We start from the raw sequence: 22,643 nt of genomic DNA, 5'->3' as shown, positions 1-22,643 counted from the left end.
CTCACTCTCAGACGTCACTACCCGGACTCAACCAACCAAAACATCTTGGACGACGCTTGTGCCAATGTTGGGTCAATACTGGATGCAGGACAGAGCATGAAGTGGAAGACGTAAGGTAGAAACAGCAGTAAGTAAAAGACCCCACTCAAAAAGACAAATGGAAAACAAAATAAATAAACAAATGGATCTTGGAGACTTTGATGTTAAAGATTGTACCTGTTTAAAATAGAATCGGGCAAAAGCCATTACATACATGTGCGGAGTGAGGATATAAGAGCAAGAGAGAGAGAGAGAGGGAGAGAGAGAGAGGGAGAGAGAAGATGAGGAGAACAGGAGAGGCAGTGAGGTGGGATTGTGACAGTGTTTTTCACATCCTATCACAGGGATGACCAAGTTGCCTCTGTCAAACAGGTTGTCATGGCAACTGTGGTTGAGAAGAATACTGAGAAACACTCTCAAGGCATTTCCCTATGGGATAATATTACCACAGTCACATGCAGGCAACATCTTGTACAGCAGACAAAGATACTCTGTCACGTAGACACACTCAGACACACAATTTCAAATGTAGAAACATTTAAAAATGGATGCTTTCAATAGTACGAAGCAATTCAAATGTGGATATTGATAATTATGTCATCATTATTGTCATTTTTTCTTTGTTATCTATAAGACACAAGAAAAAGAACTTTGGTGTCTCATTAAAAACATGTGGAAATCATGTTTCAACAGCAAGGTTTTGTCAAAATTATGTGATTTAAAGCCAGTATATCAATGTATACAGTTTCTTAAAATAAAGGTTTGATTTCTGTTTCCTTTTTTCTATACAGGTAATCAACTGCAAATAATTTGTAACTGTGGAGTATGTATCTGTGTCTGTAGAGAATTCTTTCTTAAATCCGGAAATGTATTCTGTATAAGGGTTATGACAAGTTTTGTCATATTACACCAGAAAGATACTGACATTCTGTCAATACCAAGGTTAACATAGTGACAAAGGCTATCTGCATTAAACCAGCTGATTCAACATCAGCTCCTTTAATGACACTTTTTTGTGGGTTACTTTTTATTCAAATAAAACATTATATGAAGTGTTTCAAATGTATTTTATTAAATATATTAACGTTAGCTTTGTGGATGCATGCGTAGAGCGGGTAACCGTTATTATTATGTCACTTCCGGAGTCCATCTTCATTGGCTGAGCAAATCAGTCACACCCTTTGGATCCAATTTTAAAAGAGTCTTAATTTAGCAGAAGACGGAATATCGTTGGCTTTACCTGAATATAATTGAAGAATCAAAACGTTGTCAAACAGCGGTAAGAGTAATTATTATGTTTTGCGGAAAAACAAACCTAACGTTAAAAGTGTACTTAACGTTAGGTTAAGATAGCTCCGTCACTGAAATACTGTATCAAATATCAATATAACGTTTTTCGTAAATGTGCTAACGTTAAATACCACTGTGAGCTACTGACTTTATGCTAGACGGGGCCCTGATTTAAAACTATTTGAGTCATTTTACTTCACAGTAATTCAACTGGTGTACAAGGCTTGTTTTGTGTTGATTCATTTAGCTGTACTTGTGGGCAGGTGTTGGCTAATTTAGCTCCGTCAACTCACACATACAGCAGTGATGTGGATGAGGTGGTGCAGCACTGTGGCTGTACTCGGGCAATGTCCGAGGTTTCAAAATTTTTTTATTTTTTTAGTTAGTGGTCTAAGCTAACCGTAAACATAAATGACTGTAACGTAAGTGGGGGTCGTCGCGGCGCAGTGGTAGAGCGGGTGCGCTGGGAACCGCAAGGTTGGTGGTTTGAGTCCCTGCTGCCCCATGTCTCAAGTTGAAGTGTTCCTGAGCAAGACACCTAACCCCTAATTGCTCCCCGGGCAAAATGTAAAAAAGCCTTGGGGTTAAAGTGTAATGTAAGTCGCTTTGGATACAGGCGTCAGCTAAATGACCTGTAATGTAATGTAATATTAGATTAAATACGGCTTCCCAGTGAGCACTAGACGTAATTTCAACGTTGAAATTGGGTTGAAATGAGGTCTGAATGTCTAAGACCTCATTTCACCTCTTTTCAACAGGCTAAAATGTGGATGAAACAAAAAAAAATGTTGATGTGTCATGTTGTAATGTAACGTTATGTATAGTGTTGTTATATTATAAATACAAATTAATATAAAATAATGTGTTTGTCCTTGTTAAGGGCCGTTAACATGACAACTGTGACCAAGTATGTAGCCTGTAAGTTTCCAGCGAGCAAGACACGTTTCAAATGGCTTAAAAGTTCGGTAAGACGTTCACGTATAGACCCGTTTTCAACGTGATTTTTAATATCGGTGGTAAACTTGTAAACATGTGGACATTGTTTCTTTTTAAACTTCTAAAATAAGTGTTTGGTATTAGTATTCCCATAACCATGGAGATCCCGAGGTTTACATCTTGGAAATGAAGCTGGCACATCTTTGATAACTTTGTTATAATTGAAAACTGTGGTTAACCCCAAATCTTGCTGTGTTGCCACTTCATCAGAACTCAGAGGTTGGGTGGTGTGCTGTTGGGGAAATTATGTTAAATCGCATTTCTCTTTGACCAATTTTAAAAGAGAAGGTAAAGGTAATTATTTATTATCTTTCCGATCATGGACTCTGATCCATCTTCTGTTTTTTTAAATTAAAACTCAAGTCAGGAGTTTTGGGTTAACATGTCCCCCCCATTAGTCAGGGCCTCAATATATGGAACTCTTCCCAGAAACACACAACTGTGTTCCAGTCAATTCATTTAGTTTGATTGGCAAAGCTCAATGCATCATGAGGTTGGAATAATTACCAGATGTTTGTGAAATGAATAATCAGTTTGATTAATTATAATAAGTACGCCTTCTATGAAATGTGGCACAGATGCCTGGGGACGGTTGGGTCCCACCAAAGTTGAAGTTGAAGCAAACCTGGGTGGTTGCATGTGATGATTCACATGGAACTACACTTGAGTTGTGACCGTTTTTCATTGCAACATTTCCATCATGTACCAGCGCAGTTCAATGTGGACAACATGCTTCTTTTAATTTATGATAGCACATTTAGCTAAAACACGTGTGTGTTGTTGCATTCACTCGATCAGATACTGTTGGAGAACATTTGACACAACTTTGGTGTAATTTTAAACAACAGTGGTCGGAAAATACAGTCCCATGACTATTTGGACATTGCAGCAGTATTTCTGGGCTGAAATTATTTATTTTCTTTATTCTGGCCATTGAGATCTCTAACCGAAATCCTAAGGCCTCCTTTTATGCAAAAATACATTACATACAATAAATCAGTTATTCTTGAGGTAATATGAGGCTTACACGTTCTGAGTTTGAGTTGCCCTGCTGTGTTTTAGTACAAATTTACTCGTGACAATACTTTGAAGACAAACTTTGAATGCCTGTTTTAAAACGGTACGGCACACTGAAACATGTTTGCTTAAAACTAAAATATATTAGCGATATAACACACACGTTTTAGCGTTAACATTCTGGACACAATCTATCAATATCTGCATTTATTTTGTGTAAAGTGGCTCAAAACGTGATCTGCTTTGTAAATTCAGCCCTGGACCGTGACAGGCCAACGCTGACATAGTCTGCTGGTTGAGACTCATCTGAAATTTGGTCACCCAGCAACACGCATCCACTATGCCCCAAATCTCCCCTGAATGTTTGAGCAAATACAAATGCAAGTATTTGTAAGAATCTATCCTCAGCCCCCTCGCGTGTTGTTCATGCTGTTGGAGACTGTGTGAGTCATTCATGCTGCTTGTTTTGACTCGGATTGTTCATGGGGGAAGCCTACCATGTGCTAACGTGGAGGAGTATCCGTCATTCAGGCCTGTCTGCATCATCAGGAAAACCAAAAAATGGCCAGTCAACCCTTTTATGTTCAATATGTGAGCTTGTTTAAGTATCCAGTTGGCCCGTTATCTGGTCAGTGTGAAGAAAATCAAATCTTATAGGCATTCCGAGGTGTTTTGAACTGCGTTTCCTTGAGAGCAGAGGAAGCTGACAGCTTAAACTCCATATCAGTCAGTCAATTTAAGGTGTACTTTTCAACAGTTCTAGTACCTTTATGGCTCGGTCAGATGATTCATTTTTAGGGGTTTAGTCTAATCATATTGTTGTTTTTTGTGTTGCAGCTCACAAATGGATATAACTAGCTGAAGGTCCACAACGAACAGGGCAGAACATCTTGGGACCACGATTCCCTTCAGCGTGTATCAATATTCTAGTTTTCACTCTGAGGTAGGTGTGACAAGAAAATAAATATGTAGTTTGCAAATGTAAAAAACAAAACCCGAATAAAGGTGCTGTCGGCTATCTTTGTGTCTGTCGGCACCATTAATGTTGCTGATTTTAAGGCAGGGAGTGCACCGGAAGCGTGTGAGGGATTTGGTGAGCAGCATGTACGTGGGTGAGCTGCAGCTTTCTGTGACGGGAAGGAAATACATGCTTTTTTACGACACTGAGGAGATAGTGTGGATTAAGTCAGCAATGAGTTACAAAGGGCCAGAAACAGGCACCTTGCTATCAGAGTTTGCGGTTGGACGTATATTTGTATATTATTTCCGGCAAGGTGGGAAGGTCTTTGATGAGTCCGCTACAATATTTTGTGTGTGTACATATGTGCGCCTGCCCTAACATACACCTACTCCCATTGGATTCTCTTAGTGCACCTCAAAGCAGCGCAGACCAGGAGGCCACATTGCAGTCTATACATGTGTATATACATGGACCTCAATGTGGCAGAAGAAAAGCTATTGCAATGATACATGTACTATACAACTAATTATTATTTTTAATGAATGTGTTGTGTTAGAGTTCAGAGGCACCAGTGTATAAAGAGTGGCAATGGAATCTAAAATTCACTATTTTGGGGTTACAATAGGAGTATTTGCATATTTCCCATAACCGTAACTTGCTAATTATATTCATCTTAAGTGAGGGACTTGGAAATTACAGTGTAACCATGTCAAAAATATGCTTGACAATTTATTGTCTACTTCAAGGATTACTCTTTTCCACATTCCATTACACTCACTTATGCAAAAACCCTTTTTTTCTGCCTCGGAAGGTTTCCTGTTGCTGATCCTCTACCCTCCTGACTCAGCGGGTGTGATGTATGTACAAATTGTACCTGCCCTTCTTTGGATTCACAACATTTAGTTGCCTTAAAGAGAGGGAGAACAGTAACTGTGGACTTTCTGGAACTGGTAAACCTTTGTGAACCACAGTATGACCACCTCCACATCCTCCAACATGACTTGAATGTGCCTCATGAGCTTCTACATTATGTCAGAGGCAGCTTCATTGTTCCCACGGCTTTCAGAGCAGATCTTAAAAATCAACGCCACTATTTTAAGATGCCTCATGAATTATGGGTCCAGTATTGCATGCGTCATTGGGAGGCCTATCTGGTCTCCTACTGGCACGTCATAGCGCGCGCACACACACAAAACCTATATTAGCAACATCCTCGTGGGTGTCCAGCCAACCACGAGCGAGGCAGTAAGCAAGTTATTTTCCAAAACAAACTCCCCTAAGGGGTTTTCTGTTCCCAGCTTAGCTTTAAGCAGAGTTGTTGTTGAGTTACATCTTTTCTTTTTGGTGTTTATAGGATAAATCTAATCAAACCGTCGCCCCAAGAATATAATATAATATGATAAAAATGTCCATGCATTGAAAAGTTGTATTTGAATTACCCTAAAAAGCCATTTGACACCGTTGATCTCATGCCTGTGCTATTTGTGTTGTCTTTAGAATACTGCTTTGAAACTCCCTGCAGTGAGTTCATCTGGCTCCATCATCTCAGCCATGCTGTCCCAGCCAAAGCTGGTACTCTTGGGAATGGCCTAATTTAAACTTCTCCACTGTTTATAGATCTAAGCTGATTGTATAGAAAGTTAGGGCTCCATTTATTTAGGCTGGGACCTGTGTGGAAATGGTAATTGATGTGAGTAAGAGGGACTTATTGAACGTGATGACATCCTGGAGATCATTAGGGAAACCACAAACCAGACGGGCAAAGTATCAGAGGGATGAGCTCATCTTTTCCATTCCCGGAAGGACCTTTTTTTGTGTTTTTTTTTGTGTGTGTGTTTTTTTTTTTTTTTTTTTTTACAGGGTTGGCCTCTGGACTGGGTTATGGGGTCAGAGATGAGTCCAGCTTGACTATTTGTTGTTTAACAGGTGCTACAGGGCAGGGACAAAGTAGAACATGTGAATATAGTCCTACGAAAATTATTTCAGGTTGATTGATTGGCTGGTACAAAGTCTCACTGAATCTCTTCCAATGTGACCTATATGGTGTGCTACTGCAAACCCTTAATAACTAACTGAGCCCCGGCTCCTGCCTGATCTAGCGCCTGAAGTACAACACAGCAGGACTATTTGCCCCAATAGTTCCTTCTCTTGCTCATGAACATGAAGTTTTGAATCAAAATAATGTACCCAGTGGAGTAAATCCAAATCCAGCCTCCTCCGCTGCATCAAGTAACTAGGAAGTGTGCTAATTACAGGGAGAACCTTGATGCTTGATGTAGTGCGTGTCTGCCCTCCCCACCCCCCCTCCGGGGCAGGGCAGCTACTAGGGTAATAACAGAGAGCAGTGTGTCTGCTACTGACGGAGTATAATGAGTGGCTGGATGGCACGTAGGCTCTCCACATGGCACCCTGCCACCACCACTCCTTATCGGCCTGCATGAATTCCCCCGTCGCTGGGCGCAGAATGACTTGTTATTAGTTTGACTTGCACTCACCACCGGCTATTCTGTGGGTGGCTGTTTGTGTACATTTAATGACTGCTGCTCAATCAGCGTCCCTCATCAAGGCACTTTGGGGGTGGAGACAATGGGTCCCGGGTGGGGTTTGCAGAGACGTTGCTTCACCAGTGTGCAGGAAATCGGTATGAAGTGCTTGGACATGGGACGTGACAACTGCAGCATGAGACGAGGGACGTCCCAATATAGAGCTGAATGTCTACTCCGAGCCGAGATGTCAACTCCTTCACTGTGTCCGTATAGCTCAAGGTTAGGAGTCATATGTAAGGGTTAAGTTGACAAATAAAACAGTTGGGCATCAATTAAAAAAAGGTGTCTAAGTCAATAACATGTTTACTTCTAGCTGGTGTGCTGGCTAGCTGATGATTTGATAGGAAGAGAAACATCGCCTCTCTCTTCCTGGTGGCCTGATGCACATCACTGCATGCTTTCCCTGCTCCTCAGTGCAGTTAAGCTGAAGAGTTGGGGGTCCAACTTGTTTTGTCTGGCCTTGAGCCCGAAAACGCAGTTTTCATGTGGGGAATTTTGACACAAAACGTTTGATATTTTACAAAAAGTTTGATTAATTAAACATGTCTCAGTCAGTCAGTAAGGCAGTCATGCTCTTGGCTGCTTATACACGTGAACTGGGGGGGCGAGTCAATCACAGGACTGACCGAGACAAACAACTACTCACTCTAACATTCACACGCCTACAGGAAATTTAGAATCACCAATTAATCTAACCCCTAGAGCATGTACCCAAGAGAATATCTTTGGACTGTGGGAGGAAGCCGGAGATCCCGGAAAGAACCCACGCAGACACTGGGGGAGCATGCAAACTCCCCGCAGAAAGAACGCTGGGTGCTCACCACCGTTTAGACAAATCAACCAGATAAATCTATTGATTAATAGAATGTAAGCGGAAACTGGTGCAAAGAATTTGCTGTATTTATGTAGAAACTGAGGAAGGAATAATGGACGCATTCCATAAATTTAGTGGCATCCCTCCCAGTGGTTCTTCATTTGCCAGATAATAACTGCAGTATTCCGCTGGATGCATTGCTGCATCGCTGCATTGACGCAATGGCAGAGTGATGACCCATTTGAGTTTGTGTTTCTGCTGGTGTTCTGGACCTGCGAACAGATGCGGGAAAACATTACGGGAAGAATTACCAGCATGGAGCAACACTGCAGCCCATAGGCGAAAGGCATGAGCAGGGTGGGAGAGGGAACAAGAGAGGTGGAATGGAAAGGAACAGAGAACTATTTGATAGCGGATACAGAACAGTAGATGGCGCCAACAGCATGTCATTTTGGAGTTCTTGTTGGAAAATGTTAGAAACTCATTTCTGTTCCAGTACACCTATAGTTGCCCCGTTTTCAAATGTAGGTATCGTAGGGTACATGCAGGTAAGTATAACCTCTTGACAAGTCAGTACAGTATAGCAACCCCTTGGGAATGAGAACGTATATTGTCAGCAAACCCCAAAATAAGTGATATAGGTAACTTTTCTCTGGGGGGGTTATTGTGTATGGATTTTTACTATAAGTACAGTTGGCTGCATACACTACATGCAACATATGCCATTCAATTATCTGTTGACCTTAATGATATTTTATAGATCTAACATTTGCGTTTGCATGGTTAGTGTGTACAGTACTGTCAATTAGATAGAACGAGAGATAACACATAATGGGGCAAAGGGCGACCCAAGAAACTAAATTTAACCTTCTTTATCAACTATATGTAACAAGATTCACTTAAAACAATGGCTGAACATAACCTAATGTTTCTTGGATGTTAACTTTGTTTGTATGTTGAAAGTTTAATAATTCAAGAAATATTCCCTGAAATCTTTTAAGCATCATTTGGGTATTTTTTGGATCGATTTATAAAGTATAATTGATATAGCTAGTATAAAGCTAAATCATATCTATCACAATATGTACATTTCCCCCCCTTAAAGTTTAATGTTTTTTGCATTTTAAGGTGCTTTTGCATTTATTTTGTAGTACTTTTGAATATTATGGATTTCTGCAATTTGGAAAGAATTGGAGTGCATAGGTACACATGTTTTCCTAAAGAGAATTGCATTAAACCTCATTAATGTGGTTGTGTCTCTCTCTCCCTCTTGCATGTAGAAAATGCCCTCTTACCCACAGTACCGTAGTGAGGGTGAGGGTCTAACTGTCCCAATCCTTTGCATAGGAAACTACATAAATGTGTCTTTATTCAGGCTGCTCCCAAACAGAGCTTATAGGGCATTAGGCTTTATATAGCAAATCCCCTCCCACCCTCCCCCTTTATTCTACACTAGCTGGCATCATGTGGCATGGCAGCATCTGTCAGCAGCAGAATCAATACACAGATGGTCAAATATCAGCCAAGTTGCCACAGACCAGATCTGACTCACGCCCAGGACCGTATATTGATGGTATTACAGTTCACTGAGCAAATGTCTGCAATATATTAACTTGAGACCAGCACAACGGTAAATATATTTTCTGATTCTCAGTGAACACCAGACGGCAGTGCAGGAGCAGATGCTTGTTGTCTCACAGCCCAGGGACTGAGTAGGCGTGAGACACGATAATGTAGAAGAATGTAAGGGAGGAAAAGGGATGTTAGATATGTGGAGGGAACCAATAATATTAGTTAGTTAAGGAGACAAAAATAATCCAAAAGGGCAGAGTGTTGGGAAGTCACAAGATACCACTTTGGAGTGACGGGGGAGAGGCATGGACAAAGAGGAAGGGAGTTAAAGCAGCAGGCAGGGTGGGAGGTTGGGGTTCCCTCTCTTTAGGGAGCATCTGCTGGGTGCTAAAACCGAGGTGCTGGCCAAGGAAAGACTGAGGGGTGAAAGGAGGGAGGAGGCAAGTGACCGAATGAGTCACGTAGAGGTAGCTTGACAAAACAAAGAAATCTAAAAAGAAATTGTCACTTGAACTCAGAAGAAGTGATGAATGAGAAAAACAGAGATTTGGAGGGAAGTTGCCATCACATGGTGTTGAGCAGAAATGTGAGGATTCATTGAGCATGGAGAATCACACGGCTGGCTTTTCTTAAAGCATGACTGCAGATGCTGAGTGCTGGGCTTTCATAGGAATGTTTACCCAACTTTTTGCACAAGCATGCCTACGAATATTGATACCGTAGTGAGGCCTCCACAGTCTCCCCCTTTATAAGAAAGGAAAAGAGTGTCAGTGATGAAAAGTCAGTTCTCTCAATATGGCTGTTTGCTGATTTCGTTGTACTTTGAATAAAAAGAGTTCCTCGAGATGGAGTTCCTAAAAAAAGGAATAGCCCCACAACATTCCACAATACAAGCCCGATTTTTATTATGTATATAAAATATATATATAATTTGATGATATTTATCATCAAATAATTTATTATTTATACTTATATTTACTAATTGTTTACCTTAAACTTCAGGATCTCTGCCTAACCTCGCAAAAGAAAAAATTCATACAGCAGTTTTATATTTAGATATTGCAAAATGAAAATGGACACTGGTTGTTGTTGAGGTTTTGTAGAACCGTTCGCCTAATTGTCAGTCTCCTCAGCTCTCTAGTTTCTTTACATAAACATTCCCTCCTTCCCTCTCTGCCCCTCGTAGAAAATTAATCAACACACGCACGCATGCGCGCGCACACACACACACACACACACGAGCGCACACGGCCCTCCGCAGGCTGTTCTGTCATCGGCCCTTCCTGCTCGTTGGTTGCAGTTCAGGCTGCGTTGCCATGACGTCACGCTGATCGATCCTGGCAGTGGGAAGGGACAGAGAAAAATCGGGGGGGGGACGCACTGGCAAGAGCGCAGGGAAGGTTGGAGGGGGAGAGCGCGAGAGACCACACCTTATTCCAGGGAGGGAACACAGACAGCCGCACAGAAATAGTCACTCTGCAGGGAGGGTACACGTCGAAACATTCTTGTGCGGTGGTGTAAATGTCCTCAGCATGGCTTGTCACTTGGCTCACAGGTTCACGCTCCTTTCTCCTCGAGCAAATACGTAGTGTCATTCACCGCTGAGCAGGCTAATGCTGCACGCATATAAGGTAGGGTGCCATGGAGGAGTGCCGTGTTGTGTGGCTGTGTGTGTTTAGTAGATTTCTCTACCCTCCGCACATGTCCGGTGGCGTCGTCTGAGCCTATTACTTGATGGACAAACATGTTTGTGTATTTAGTTTATGCGCACACGTATTTGTCATGTAAGAGCGGTTACTAATGAAGCGTTGTCTTGATAGCCATGGTGTAAGTAGATTCAAGCTGTAAGCCACGTGACCACGGATAGCTGCAGGGATTGGCTAAGACAATCCCTGACCTCAGCACACTAACTCCGCCTCTCCTCGAAACTACCCCCCCCCCCCCGTCAAACAAACACGCACACGAACACGCACACAAAACCCTCAGTCTCTGCGCGCCTCGCTCCCTCCCTCTATCTATAGCCTGCCTCTTTTATTAGCTTTTTTTTTTCGAGTAAGCTTTATACACTTCTCAGCATCCTCCGCTGAGTGTGTAGGTTAGAGCTGCAGCACCAGCATCCACGGTTTAAGCCCCAGCTCTGATCGGCAGCTAGCCCAGCCCCTCCTGTCTCCTGTCTCCTCTCTCTCCCTCCCCTCTCCCTCAGTGTCTCTTTCATTTCTGGGCTAGTTGCTAGTTGACAGGCGACGTCTGGGGGTGTCGGAGGCTCACAGTTAGCTAGGGCGTTAGCCACATGCAAACGGCAGCGCTGCTGCCCATCATTTCTATTCTCTGGTAACCGGGGCTTCTTGTCTTCACCCCCTCCCCACGCCTCCTATTTTGATTTCAGGCTCTTTGGAGATAGAGGAATGCAAATCTGCAACCATGATGGAAGGTAAGATGATTTTATTTTATTTCTCCGCTGTTTCTCGTTTTGCTGTTATTCAGGGTAATCCCCCTCCATGTCCTTGTCCTGCAGTGCTTCAGCCACTGGCAAGCGTTTGTGTCTTTGGGAGGTTCAAATGGCATAAGCTGCCCTGCTATTTTAAGTGCATGCATTCTGGTGACTTGCATGTTATTCTTAGCAAAAGGCCACAGCCAGTGAATGTCTACTACAGAGGGACAATGGCGAGGCTAATTGAACTGTGTGTACCTTTTGTGAGTGTGTATATGTTTGAGTCCCCCCCTTTTCCTGCTTCCCATGGTAAAGGATTATTTGGATTTATTGTGCAGGAGGGCTTATGTGCCCAGCTGGCTCACTAAATTCTCTTTGTATTCCCTGAAACACACGCATTCACGGTACTGTATGACAGGGCTGTGTATCCGCTCACACTACATTGCCATTTTCACTCTTGTGTGGATCGTGTATTTGTACCGGTGGGATCATGCGCACATTTCCACCCACCCATAGCCGGACTGATTCTCTGTTGGGTTGAGCCTGGAGAAAAGAGAACTGGTGATTGTTTTAACTTCATGTCCCTTTAATTGATGACATCATCCGGGGGGGAGGCCAGTGGGATGAATCCCAACAGCTTTACAGCTGGCACACAAAAGCCTCCATCCATTCAACCATCTGTTTCATATGATATCTATTAATTTGTATCTTTAATGTTGTTGAGGCATCCTATGCAACAACCACTTGCCATTTGTTTGACCAGAACAACGATATGTTGACTCTTACTGAATCAACCTTGGATTATGTAAGCTCTGATAGCTCGTGATACACAGGCAACGTTCTGACACAGCCAACACCGGGAAAACATGTATAACTCATTATTGCTTACAATATTTACATTCTGCAGTTTTATGTTTTTTGTCCATGCTCCAAAAAAAGCTTCACGTAGCCTGTTTCATTCTGGTGCATTTAGCAAACTAACTCAATGCTAGGTTTTCTGTTTGCTTTATGGAAGAATCACATTAGCTCACACTCATTTGTGTGTCAGTCAGTTTTTAGAAAGAAACTGTTATTGTTGCCCAGTCAGGTGTTATTAGCTCTTAGCGATATCTCACCAGAGAATGTTGTATCGTGTCATGAAAGTCATCATAACATAGTACCATGCCATTAAGTTAGCAGTGGGTTTGAAGGGCCGGCAGGAACCAATAAATAGATTGAGGCGGCAGCTCACCGATGGTGAGTTTCTAGCAGTGTATAATTGAGAGCACTAATCAATTTGAGTTTATTTCAAATGGTGCTCGCTGCAGTGTGCCTGTTTCTGTAAAGATATCATGGCGGTGGATGTGATTTGGTCCTTTATTAAAAACATTTTTAGACAACATCTCCAAGTTGTACAGAATTAGCTGTAATGATACCATTACTACCCATGCCAGCTAGCAGAAGAGTGTAGACCATCACACGAGTGTCATCATTATTTTATTGTTGGTTGAACCGCATGACTTGGACCGTTTTTCATGTCCGTTCCCGTTGTTAACTAATATTGGCCTGTGATCACTGCTCTTTTATGTTAAGTCAGATATCTGTATTTAAACTGAATAGCTTGGATTTTAATCAGTTGAAGGGGCTGATACAATATGCTTTGATAACAGCTTATTACTCCCATGCTACTATATGATGAAAAAGGCAACAATCAGTATCAAGTTGTAATGACTGCCACCACAACAGCATTTCTGTTTGTACAATAACATGGTTGTAACAAACTATAAACTGCTGAGAAGGTCATGATTTAGATAACGGACCACGATACATGAGGCTACATACTCGCTGCCAAGCTGTATTAGGACGCAGCCAACGTATCCACAATAATATCTAATAAACTTATGCCGACTGCAGGTACAGATGCTCCCAAGATAAATATGAATCAAAGATATCCGGGGGTGGTCATAGCGAATAAGTGCAGTTAGTTATTAACCCAAAGTGATTCAGTGTTTATCCTTTGGTATTTGGTTTATGCACACTGTGTGCCTGATGGCAGAGTTTAGCTGCACAGAGTTGATCAGTAATACACACAGTGGCTTGGTCTAACTATTGTGTTTATTGGTAATCCGGATAGACTTGCATTATGATACAAAATCAAAGACGTAGAGTGGAACAAAAACGGTAATATCCGAGAACCTACCGATCCAAAAAAATAGTCTTAAACTTCAATTTCAAGAAATCCAATCTACTGCTCGCCCTCTGCTGTTAGTGTGGTGTCCCGTCATTCATAGCGTTTGTCATGAGCCACGTTGTTAGGAAACTGTTCAGAGGAAAAAAATAGACTGTGAACCTCTTCCCATCCATTAGCATGGCTAGCACAGGCTTAGCATGGACTGTGTGAGGGCAGGATTACTTTCAGGTGTTAAAATTGGATGCTAATCCTCGTCAGCTCTGCTTTTTAAAGCCCCATTTCATGGCCAGCATGGCGGTGCCTTAGTAACACACAAGGGTTAATTTGTCATTTGAGTTCAAAAGGAGAGCGGCAGTATTTGTATTACTGATGACAAACCCCTTCACTATAGACCCAATATAGGGTATAAAAACTGGGATGTTGTGCTAAATGTAACTGTTGGTGAACTGTGACTTCTGAACTATGATCACAACAAATTCCCTACTGTAAATCTGCAAGTGGGATTACTGCATATGTGGATTTGCAATTTGCACAGGGCCATCATCATTACTATGAAGATTTAATTTTATGAAACAAGATCCCAGATGTATTTCTCTACTCATGAGAACCTGCACTTGTGTGGTGGTTGTTTAACCAAGGTGATCACGTGGGTGCTGGATGGGATTCCAGATCCCATTTGACTTTAAGGGGAAGGTGCAATATGGAGGCATCACAGATATTATTAAGACAAAATGTCTTGATGTATAAGAGCAGTATCTCATCATGTTCTGTAAAGTGAAAAAGAGCTATATAAATTAAATGCATTATTATGATCTCCTTTTAAACTGAAATAAGATGACAGTTGATACTTTCTTAATGTCCAGTACTGCATTCTGACATTATATTTAGCCCCATATCCTCCAGCTTCCCTTTGCATATTTGTATACATGATCTTTCTATACCGCAGGGACTGCCGTGACATTATCTCGTGCTCCCCCGAACCGTTTAGCATTTCGGACATTACCTCACACGGAGGCCAAGGTGTAGGCAAGGCAATTTTATTCGTATAGCACATTTCAACAACCAGGCAATTTGCAATTTGCAAAGTGCTTCACATAAAACCATTAAAAACATCCAAACATAAAGCAAGGAGATCTACAAAGAACAGTGATTGAAACATAAAAGAAAAACCGTCATTAAGATATGATACGATATATACGATTGGAACCGAAGAAACATCCTCAATAACATTATCGTTGCACACTGATGCTCCCCAAAAAGCACTTGTGACATATATCCTGTAGCACAGTTGTATGGTTGATGTTAACATCTTAGTCCCAGCAGTGACAAAGCACTATGAATGGTGATCTAAGTTTGTATTTAGTATTTCTTAAGTATGTTGTTGCAGCGTCTCTTGACCTCCATCCAAGAATTCTGCGGGTTGTACTGAACACTGCAGCCTCTTGCAGACTTGTTGTCTTGTTAATTCTCGTCTGTAGCAGTGGGAATCAGACTGTCACAGGGAGGCACAGTACTTGGAGCCTGCCCGGCTGATGCTTGGATAACCCCCTGACTGGCATGCTGCGGAGATGAGGGCAAAGAGGACAAAAGGCCATATGGTGCGCCTTGATTAATTTCTTGAGTGGCCTGTTATCTGACTTAATATAAAACTGATGGTTATTTGCTGGTTCGATACATCTGATGACGTATCTAATTGTATCCGTACGAATACAACTCTGCTCAATTTGCTGTTTGTTGATGCTGATTTGCGAAGAGGCTCCAAGGTGCACATTTACATTGATTTGGGAATAAATAGTTGTTTTTTAGTGGGTTGATGTGAGTACAGAATACTGTTGCATCAGTACTGCAATGGTATTTATTTCTTATTGAAGACCTCTGTGCAAGGATAGCTTTGCTGCTGCCGTCGCAGACCCGAATGAGTAATCTAATGTCTTGCCATTGGCCCGATCACAGAACTCATGTGGGCTGATGCGTTGCACACAGCCCTCTGTGGCCTAGCCGAAATCACTGGCTGCAATGAAACAAAGCAGAGCACCGTCAGAGAATTCAAAACCTTCACTGAGGAGTTGCACAGAAAATATAATTGTGTATCATACACAAATCTATAACAAACGAAGATTATCTTGACCTACAACTATGATGTTTTTCATTTTAAAAGATGATTTTGCAATTGATGGTAAGAATCAAACTGTATTTGTATTTGTGTGGTATTTCAAAAATTGGTTCACATGAGGGGCATCACAATCTTATACACTATATGAATAAAACATTTCAAACAAAGGTCACTTCTCCCTGTCTGGGGAACACTTTGTAGTACATCTTTTTCTTCATATTCAATCTCCCTTTTCTTTTCTGAATATGCAATAGCAAGGGAGCAGTTCCCAGCTCCTAACAGACTTGTTCTGTTTATTTTTTCAAAATTCCTTTATTGGAGCACATTAGGAGTATTCTGTCCCTGCTTTAATAACATGTGGTTATAGTACACGTATGTAATGTTAAAATAAACCTTCATGTCCTTAAGAATTGCCTTACAGACAGTAGTCCAAACAACTACACACCGTACATCAAACCCAACAGAGCATGAGATCCATTGATCCTACTATGACTACCTCCAAGATGTATTTAGTTTACTGACATCTGGAGTAAGAGTTGTTTAAAAAAAACATGTTTGTATTAGTGCTGACTTTGGAGATATTAAACCTTGGCCTGATGAATGCATCTATATTTGGATCCATGTGATGGGCGTCTGGGGTCCAAACAGTGTACGCGAGGTGATCAAGGTCAGCAAGAATAGTGCCGGTTGTTTTAAACAGTGTTACAATCTTTTTATCAATCTATTGTGAAGAGTAAGACTACCAAACCATGGTTGACATGCTGCCTTACAAAAATAGTTTAGTGCGTTCATGTTTTTCAGCTGTGCACAAACTAATGTGAGACTGTTGATTAAAATCCATTGAGCGGATGAAGCGGTGATGGACGAGCCTACTTCTGACGTTCGTATTATGGAGATGAGGCTGAGTCACTGATGTCTCCTGATAATAACAGAAGTCGGTTCACCGGTGTTAAGGCAGCATCAGGCACATGTGGATGTATATTCAGTTGACAAAGTGTGTGTGTTTTTAGTGCATATTTTGAAGTAGAATGGGTCCATTGTAACTCTCCTTGACAACGAGTTCAACAGAGACCCAAAGGAACTTTGCAACAACAAAGACATGCAGGGACAGTGAAAGGAGGCGTACAGCATCCTCACAACATCCCTCCAAATCCCATCTTTTGCTTTTTGTGGACACACACACATAGATAAGCTTATGTAACGAGGTCCAAGATTCAAAGCCAGATGAAGAGACATGCTAGTGTAATCTCGTGACAGCTGGGGGAAGATGAGGTTCTCTCACACTGTAATCAAACGGCTTCCTTGAACGGCATATCAGATCCATCTTACAGCTAAAAAAAGAATTTTCAAACTATTTGTCCGCAAGGCCGTTTCATGCTTCTATGATGTAGCCAAATGAAAGCACTGTGTTTGGTTTTTCGGCTCATCCTTTTCCTTGACCAAATAATGTTTTCTACATTTTTCTCCATGCAGCAGTTGCTTTCTATTCTCCAATCGGTGCCTACTGGTTTATTTCAATTAAAATGTTACACAATAATAAGAAAAGGGATGTAGCACAGACTGTTGACTAACAGGCTAGGGATGCAGTTTTCATCCTGACGAAGCCTACGCCAACATGAGAGGAGCATGCTGTCAAAACAGTAGGTGATTTGCTGTCAGAGATGTGTGGTCTAATTTAAACAGTGGCTCTCGTTTTAACGTAAAACACCGACGGGTTGTGTCTGTGAGAGCGGAGGAGATGCACAGAACACCAATGTGTGTCACAGCCCCGGAGTGAGAGGGCCAGACAGTACAATCCTTAGGAAAGGCTTGCGTTGTGCTCAGTCACTTCAGGTTTTCAGGTACAAGCTCCTTTACAAGAGTGAGCGTGTACGATGCCACATAAATCCATTTAACAGTCACTGTCTCGTCTGCCTCTTCTGTGCCTACCACCTTCTATCTCATGCCACCCTACTTTACCTGTGTAGGTAACATCTCCCTACAAGTTCCGTCCCACTATTAATCCCATGCGTATCTGTCATCCTTCTCTTGTTTCCTGGACCTACATGAAGGAAGGGGGGGTGCATATACACGGTGGCAGGGAAACCCTTGAGGGACGTTGAATATATTTGGCCATATAATATTAATGTGCTTCGCTGGTAATTCATTCAGCTCCCAAGATGATTGTTAGTGCTTGGCGCGATCTCATTCGACTCCACGTGATTAAGGAATAAACATGAATATCTTAATTAATGTGGATTATATATGTGGTTTATTTTCTTCTTTATTGGAGAGATAAAAATCTGAACACATGATAATGTATGTACTAAGGAGTACCTACTTGCACACAATGTAAATATTTGGATTACATTTTTTTTATGTAGGTAACACAAAATATATTTATCTAATTCTAGTTTTACTCCCAAAACTATGTTCAGTATAAAATGGGATGTAACCTTTTATTACTATTAATAACCTTTCATATTTTTTGTTACATTTAATGGTTCAAATCTCAAAGGTTTTATCTAATTAATCAAATGAAATACTGGAATCTCGATTTGATGATGAATATTTGTGAGGAACTGGAGGATGAAGAGCTCCTTTTATGTATTAAGATACATATATTCTATAAAAAGAAGAAAAGTTTACAGCAGTAGAATCCAACATGCGCAGGAATAGCAGAATATAGGACCGGTACTTCTTATAAAATGAACACTAGTAGCATAGCTGCTAACCCAACCCACAGTAGAGCTGTAAATCCAAGTGATTCATTGAGTGAATAAAAACCTGCTAGTCTCCTAGAAACTATCACTTATTTCCAGCATTCACACTAGTGGTATTACTACAGTCCAACACACTGGTTTCAGCTTGCAACATCTGCTGAAGCAGCAATCCACGTATTAGAAAATGAAAAATCCCCTCGTCCCTGCAGTTTGTGCTCTGGGGGAAAGCAAGTACACTCAATAAATGAATGTGTACTGTGCATAGGTGACACCCGGCATCATTGCATATGCAATGTTGTTTTAAAAGGATTACTTCTTCAACATTAATGCAAATGTCATGAAGCTGTCCTTGTTGTTGTTGATGATAATATGCACATAGTTGCTGTTGCTGTATAGTAGCTGTTGCAATGAATTACAAGAGAACAAAATAGTGTTGAATGATAAATGAGTTGTTACTCCCCCGTTCCTCAAACCATAGAAACTCTTGCCTACATTGCATTCCTAGAAAATTGCACGTAACTTTTTTTTATTAGAAAAAATCTGGTTTCACCCTAAACACCCTAAAATCTTTTGTCTTTCTAAAAAGTGACATGGAAACTTGCATGGATATTTTAGCCAAAATATATTTACAACCTGACCATCTGTTGGATCAAGAAACCTGGTGAATGGAACAACACGGACTATGGAATACAAGATAGGCTGCTAACATTAGGTTTCTTTTTAGGCTTCAGTTTCCATGTCCCTTCACTACTTCTACTTCTTTCTGCACTAGCTTTGTTAGGAAATGGCCATTTATTTGTCCATGTAGATGCAACAAATCCCCTTTGCCGTATCTCAGATATGTTGGGATGTGGCTACAAGCCAGACCAGTGCAAACAGATGTCCGTTTAACTCAGCAGAGAATGCACTCGCACAGTGACGCAGAGACCCGGCAACAGGAAGAGATTAGCAGCGTTTGGATTCGCACTGGACGGGTTGAAAGATGTTGTCATGATGAGGGCGGGGATGTAATGTTGCAGAGAGAGAGAGAGAGAGAGAGAGAGAGAGAGAGAGAGAAAAACTGAGATGTAGGTATTAAGGGAAAGCTAAAAAGGGATTCATCAAAGAGGGATGCACTGGGTGTTCAGAAGATGTGATTAAAGAGAGAAATGCAGCAGTTGTTGACGTCCCTCGCCAGCTGTGTCTAGCATGTTCTGAGGCTCGCACTGTTTGCATGGACAGTTTGTGTAAGTGAGCTGAAGTGTTTTAATACTGTTGAATTTTCTCTGTTAACATGCACCACTTTGTGCGACTGTGTTCGGGTCACGTTGTTCAAGATCTAGATGATCACTGGTCCTTTTTTATGCTGAGTATTCTGCAGTCATTTTGAGCATGGGTGCATGTGGGTCGAGTCTGCTCTGTCTTGGAAACGGGAACGGAAACCTCGTGATTGCCCACCAGAGCAGGCATATGACTTTGCAGTTCTGAATCAATCTAGACCCCTTTTTTCTATTCAAATAATTCACAAAAGTAGTGTGTAGTTTAGGGTTATATTAGAAATTGATCGTGGATATTCTGGCCATTAGACTCAAGCCACTATATGTGTCCATATTAAACGGATATATTGGTGCATATTTGCCAATGAGTAACAACAGTGGTTTACAACATGGTTTACTTCTGCACACAACACAGTTGACATGAATGGATCTGTCCAGTAATATGTGTGCGTGTGAGAGAGATCATGCATAAAGCTCAGATCAGATGGTTGATAGCAGATAGGATTTCATTAGCAGGCCTCCCACAGAATAGAGGATCCATTGATTTTCTCCGCATCAGCAGGGAGCGGTAGAGAAAAGGGAGGCAGGGAGACCTGGGAGTTTGCGGTCCAGAGAGAAAAGGTAAACTACACCACACGGCACAAAGCACCTGTCATCTGTGTTCCCACTGGCAGACATTACTTAGAGTACTGAACTGTGTCGCAAAGTATTTTTGATGTTCTTAGTCATTTCTTCGCCAATCCATTCGGCAAATCATTAAAACACAAGAGGCAGGGATAGAGTGGGGCCAACTGTTGCTCTCATGGGGAGTCCACCTTGTATTCCTTGTGGCACCTCAGGTCTCTGGTCTATGACATTCAGGATTACGGTTTGTCTGGGCAGTGATTGTTTTCACAAATCTAATACCTCAGAGTAGGTCCTCCACATTCACCCCCCAGCTTGTTGTGTTTCCAATTACCTGTTTTTAGTTACCTGTTTTTCTTCTTGTATGATGATTAAGCAATGTCATAAATGGATTAATCTCGACGAGAATTGATAGCAGTGATAGGAAATATGCTAAATGTCAGTTGGAAGTGAGTCAATCATATTGGTCCCCCCACATCCTAGACATGCAACTCCTAAAGACAGAACGGATCACCTTCTGAAGCAGCTACGACCCTTTGCTTTCACATATTTATGTCAGGGTTCCTTCTCGGCAATGATTGTGGGCAAAACAAAGAAAATAAACCAACTGTGCCTGGAGAAGAGCTTGATCAGGGCAGTTGCCTCCCTGCTCCTTACAAATACCCTCGGTGAAGCACAAGCTTCTCACTGAAATGTAAAAGAAAAAGCACTCCATCAAGGCAACAATGCAATCTTCAGTGTTGACAATAAATCGGACACTGACACGACGGTATTACCTTTTGTTCCTCAGCCAAAAATGCGTTGCGCTGGCTAGGGGGTACGTGGCTGAAATTTCATTTTTTTCACAAGCGGTGCATCACTGGAAAAGGGTTGAGAACCACTGGTATAAAGTATCCCCTATGTTTCGAAGCAACTTTAACTCCTTTGCATTTATTACGTCTCTGGGTGATTACATTTTTTAATTTAATTCATTTATACCTTGATCTCATTGTAGTAAACTAATCTGTGTTGCTCGGTACCTAAATGTCCATCCCAACTGATTTGTGCGAGTTGTTTACTTCACTTGCAGTAGTTTCTCATGGTGCCTTAAAGCTGCAAAGCCATAAGTATCTTTTTAGTTCTTCGATTAAATATTTATAGTGCATGCCTTTTGCATCATTTCTTCGACCAAAACTTTCAACTCATCCATACTAACGCAATAAAAGAACGGATATCCAATATTCTTTTAAATCAGAGAGCCAGAGAGGGCGCGCGCTGCAGTGTTTAATCCAGCAGCGTTAAGCCCTCACTTTGATGGAGCTCTGCAGCGTCTGTGCCACTACTATGTGTGACTGTGCATGCGTGCAACTGCTTCAGTACAGCTGCTTGAAACACAGTCACACTGTACTCCATTTTGCATTACTTTTGGTGCAGTTGTAGCAGGATTCTCCTGCAATGGCCCCTTTTGTTATATTTGAAGTTACAGCGTGTTGCGTAACATGCAGTCACTATTTCTCTTTGTACTTCTTGCACAGTGCAACATATGTACAGAACGTTAGCAGCACATACTGACACGCATACATTTTGCCAATTTAGTTGTTTAGAGAAATGCACACAGCAGGTAGAGCGCTCTAAATTAATAAACGTATGTGTTAGAACACTTGTATTCTTTCATCATCTCTACCCTTATGATGTAGATATTTTCAGGATATTGGATGCAGTCCGTTGTCAACCTTTTTTCTATAAGATTTTCTACCGTAGCAGTTTGTAGGCCACTATGTGGACACTGGTGGCGTGTTTTCTCGAAGCGGTTCCAGATCTCACAGTTCATTGTAGTGTCCCTCTCTCTCTGCCGCCTGTGTCACTGTCACTTTCATTACTCTTCTTCTCCTCCTAGAGAAATAGGGCTCCGCCTTTCTATGATGTAGTTCTTTGATTGAGGGCTTTTACTGTGAAAATCCAGAGGTTTTAATAAACCCATAGAAAGAACCAAACAACCATAGACATTTGGGACATTCCTCTGGCAACTGAAAGCGGACCAAACCTATAATCTGGGTGTGAAAAGGGAAGGGGTGGAGCCATCGCCCTGCATAAACCAGAATGAGCTGAGATTAGATTTTTGGGAGGAAATAA

At 41.6% G+C, this 22,643-nt stretch overlaps 1 protein-coding gene and 1 long non-coding RNA gene across 7 annotated transcripts in view; both read left to right on the top strand.

The window, feature by feature from the left end:
- Window positions 1–1,159: 1,159 nt before the first annotated feature.
- On the top strand, window positions 1,160–7,659 carry LOC120823738 (uncharacterized). The gene is made up of 3 exons (XR_005712873.2): window positions 1,160–1,318; window positions 4,180–4,285; window positions 5,115–7,659. It is a non-coding gene; the product is annotated as an uncharacterized LOC120823738 (long non-coding RNA).
- Window positions 7,660–10,628: 2,969 nt separating this feature from the next.
- The window catches only part of sgip1a (SH3GL interacting endocytic adaptor 1a), a 42,365-nt gene continuing 30,350 nt past the window's right edge, over window positions 10,629–22,643 (top strand). For 4 of the 6 annotated variants that reach the window (XM_078108162.1, XM_078108161.1, XM_078108157.1 and 1 more), the window contains exon 1: window positions 11,177–11,666. In XM_078108162.1, coding sequence (XP_077964288.1) covers window positions 11,657–11,666 — 10 coding nt within the window. In that variant the 5' untranslated portion in view covers window positions 11,177–11,656. Of the gene's footprint in view, window positions 10,867–11,176; window positions 11,667–22,643 lie in introns of those variants that run through there. The other 2 variants (XM_078108160.1, XM_078108158.1) reach the window with 1 other exon arrangement.

Source organism: Gasterosteus aculeatus, chromosome 8 (assembly GCF_964276395.1).
Source record: "Gasterosteus aculeatus chromosome 8, fGasAcu3.hap1.1, whole genome shotgun sequence".
Taxonomy (NCBI): domain Eukaryota; kingdom Metazoa; phylum Chordata; class Actinopteri; order Perciformes; family Gasterosteidae; genus Gasterosteus; species Gasterosteus aculeatus.
Note: the sequence above shows the minus strand (reverse complement) of the source record. Positions and strands in the feature narration are given on the sequence as shown.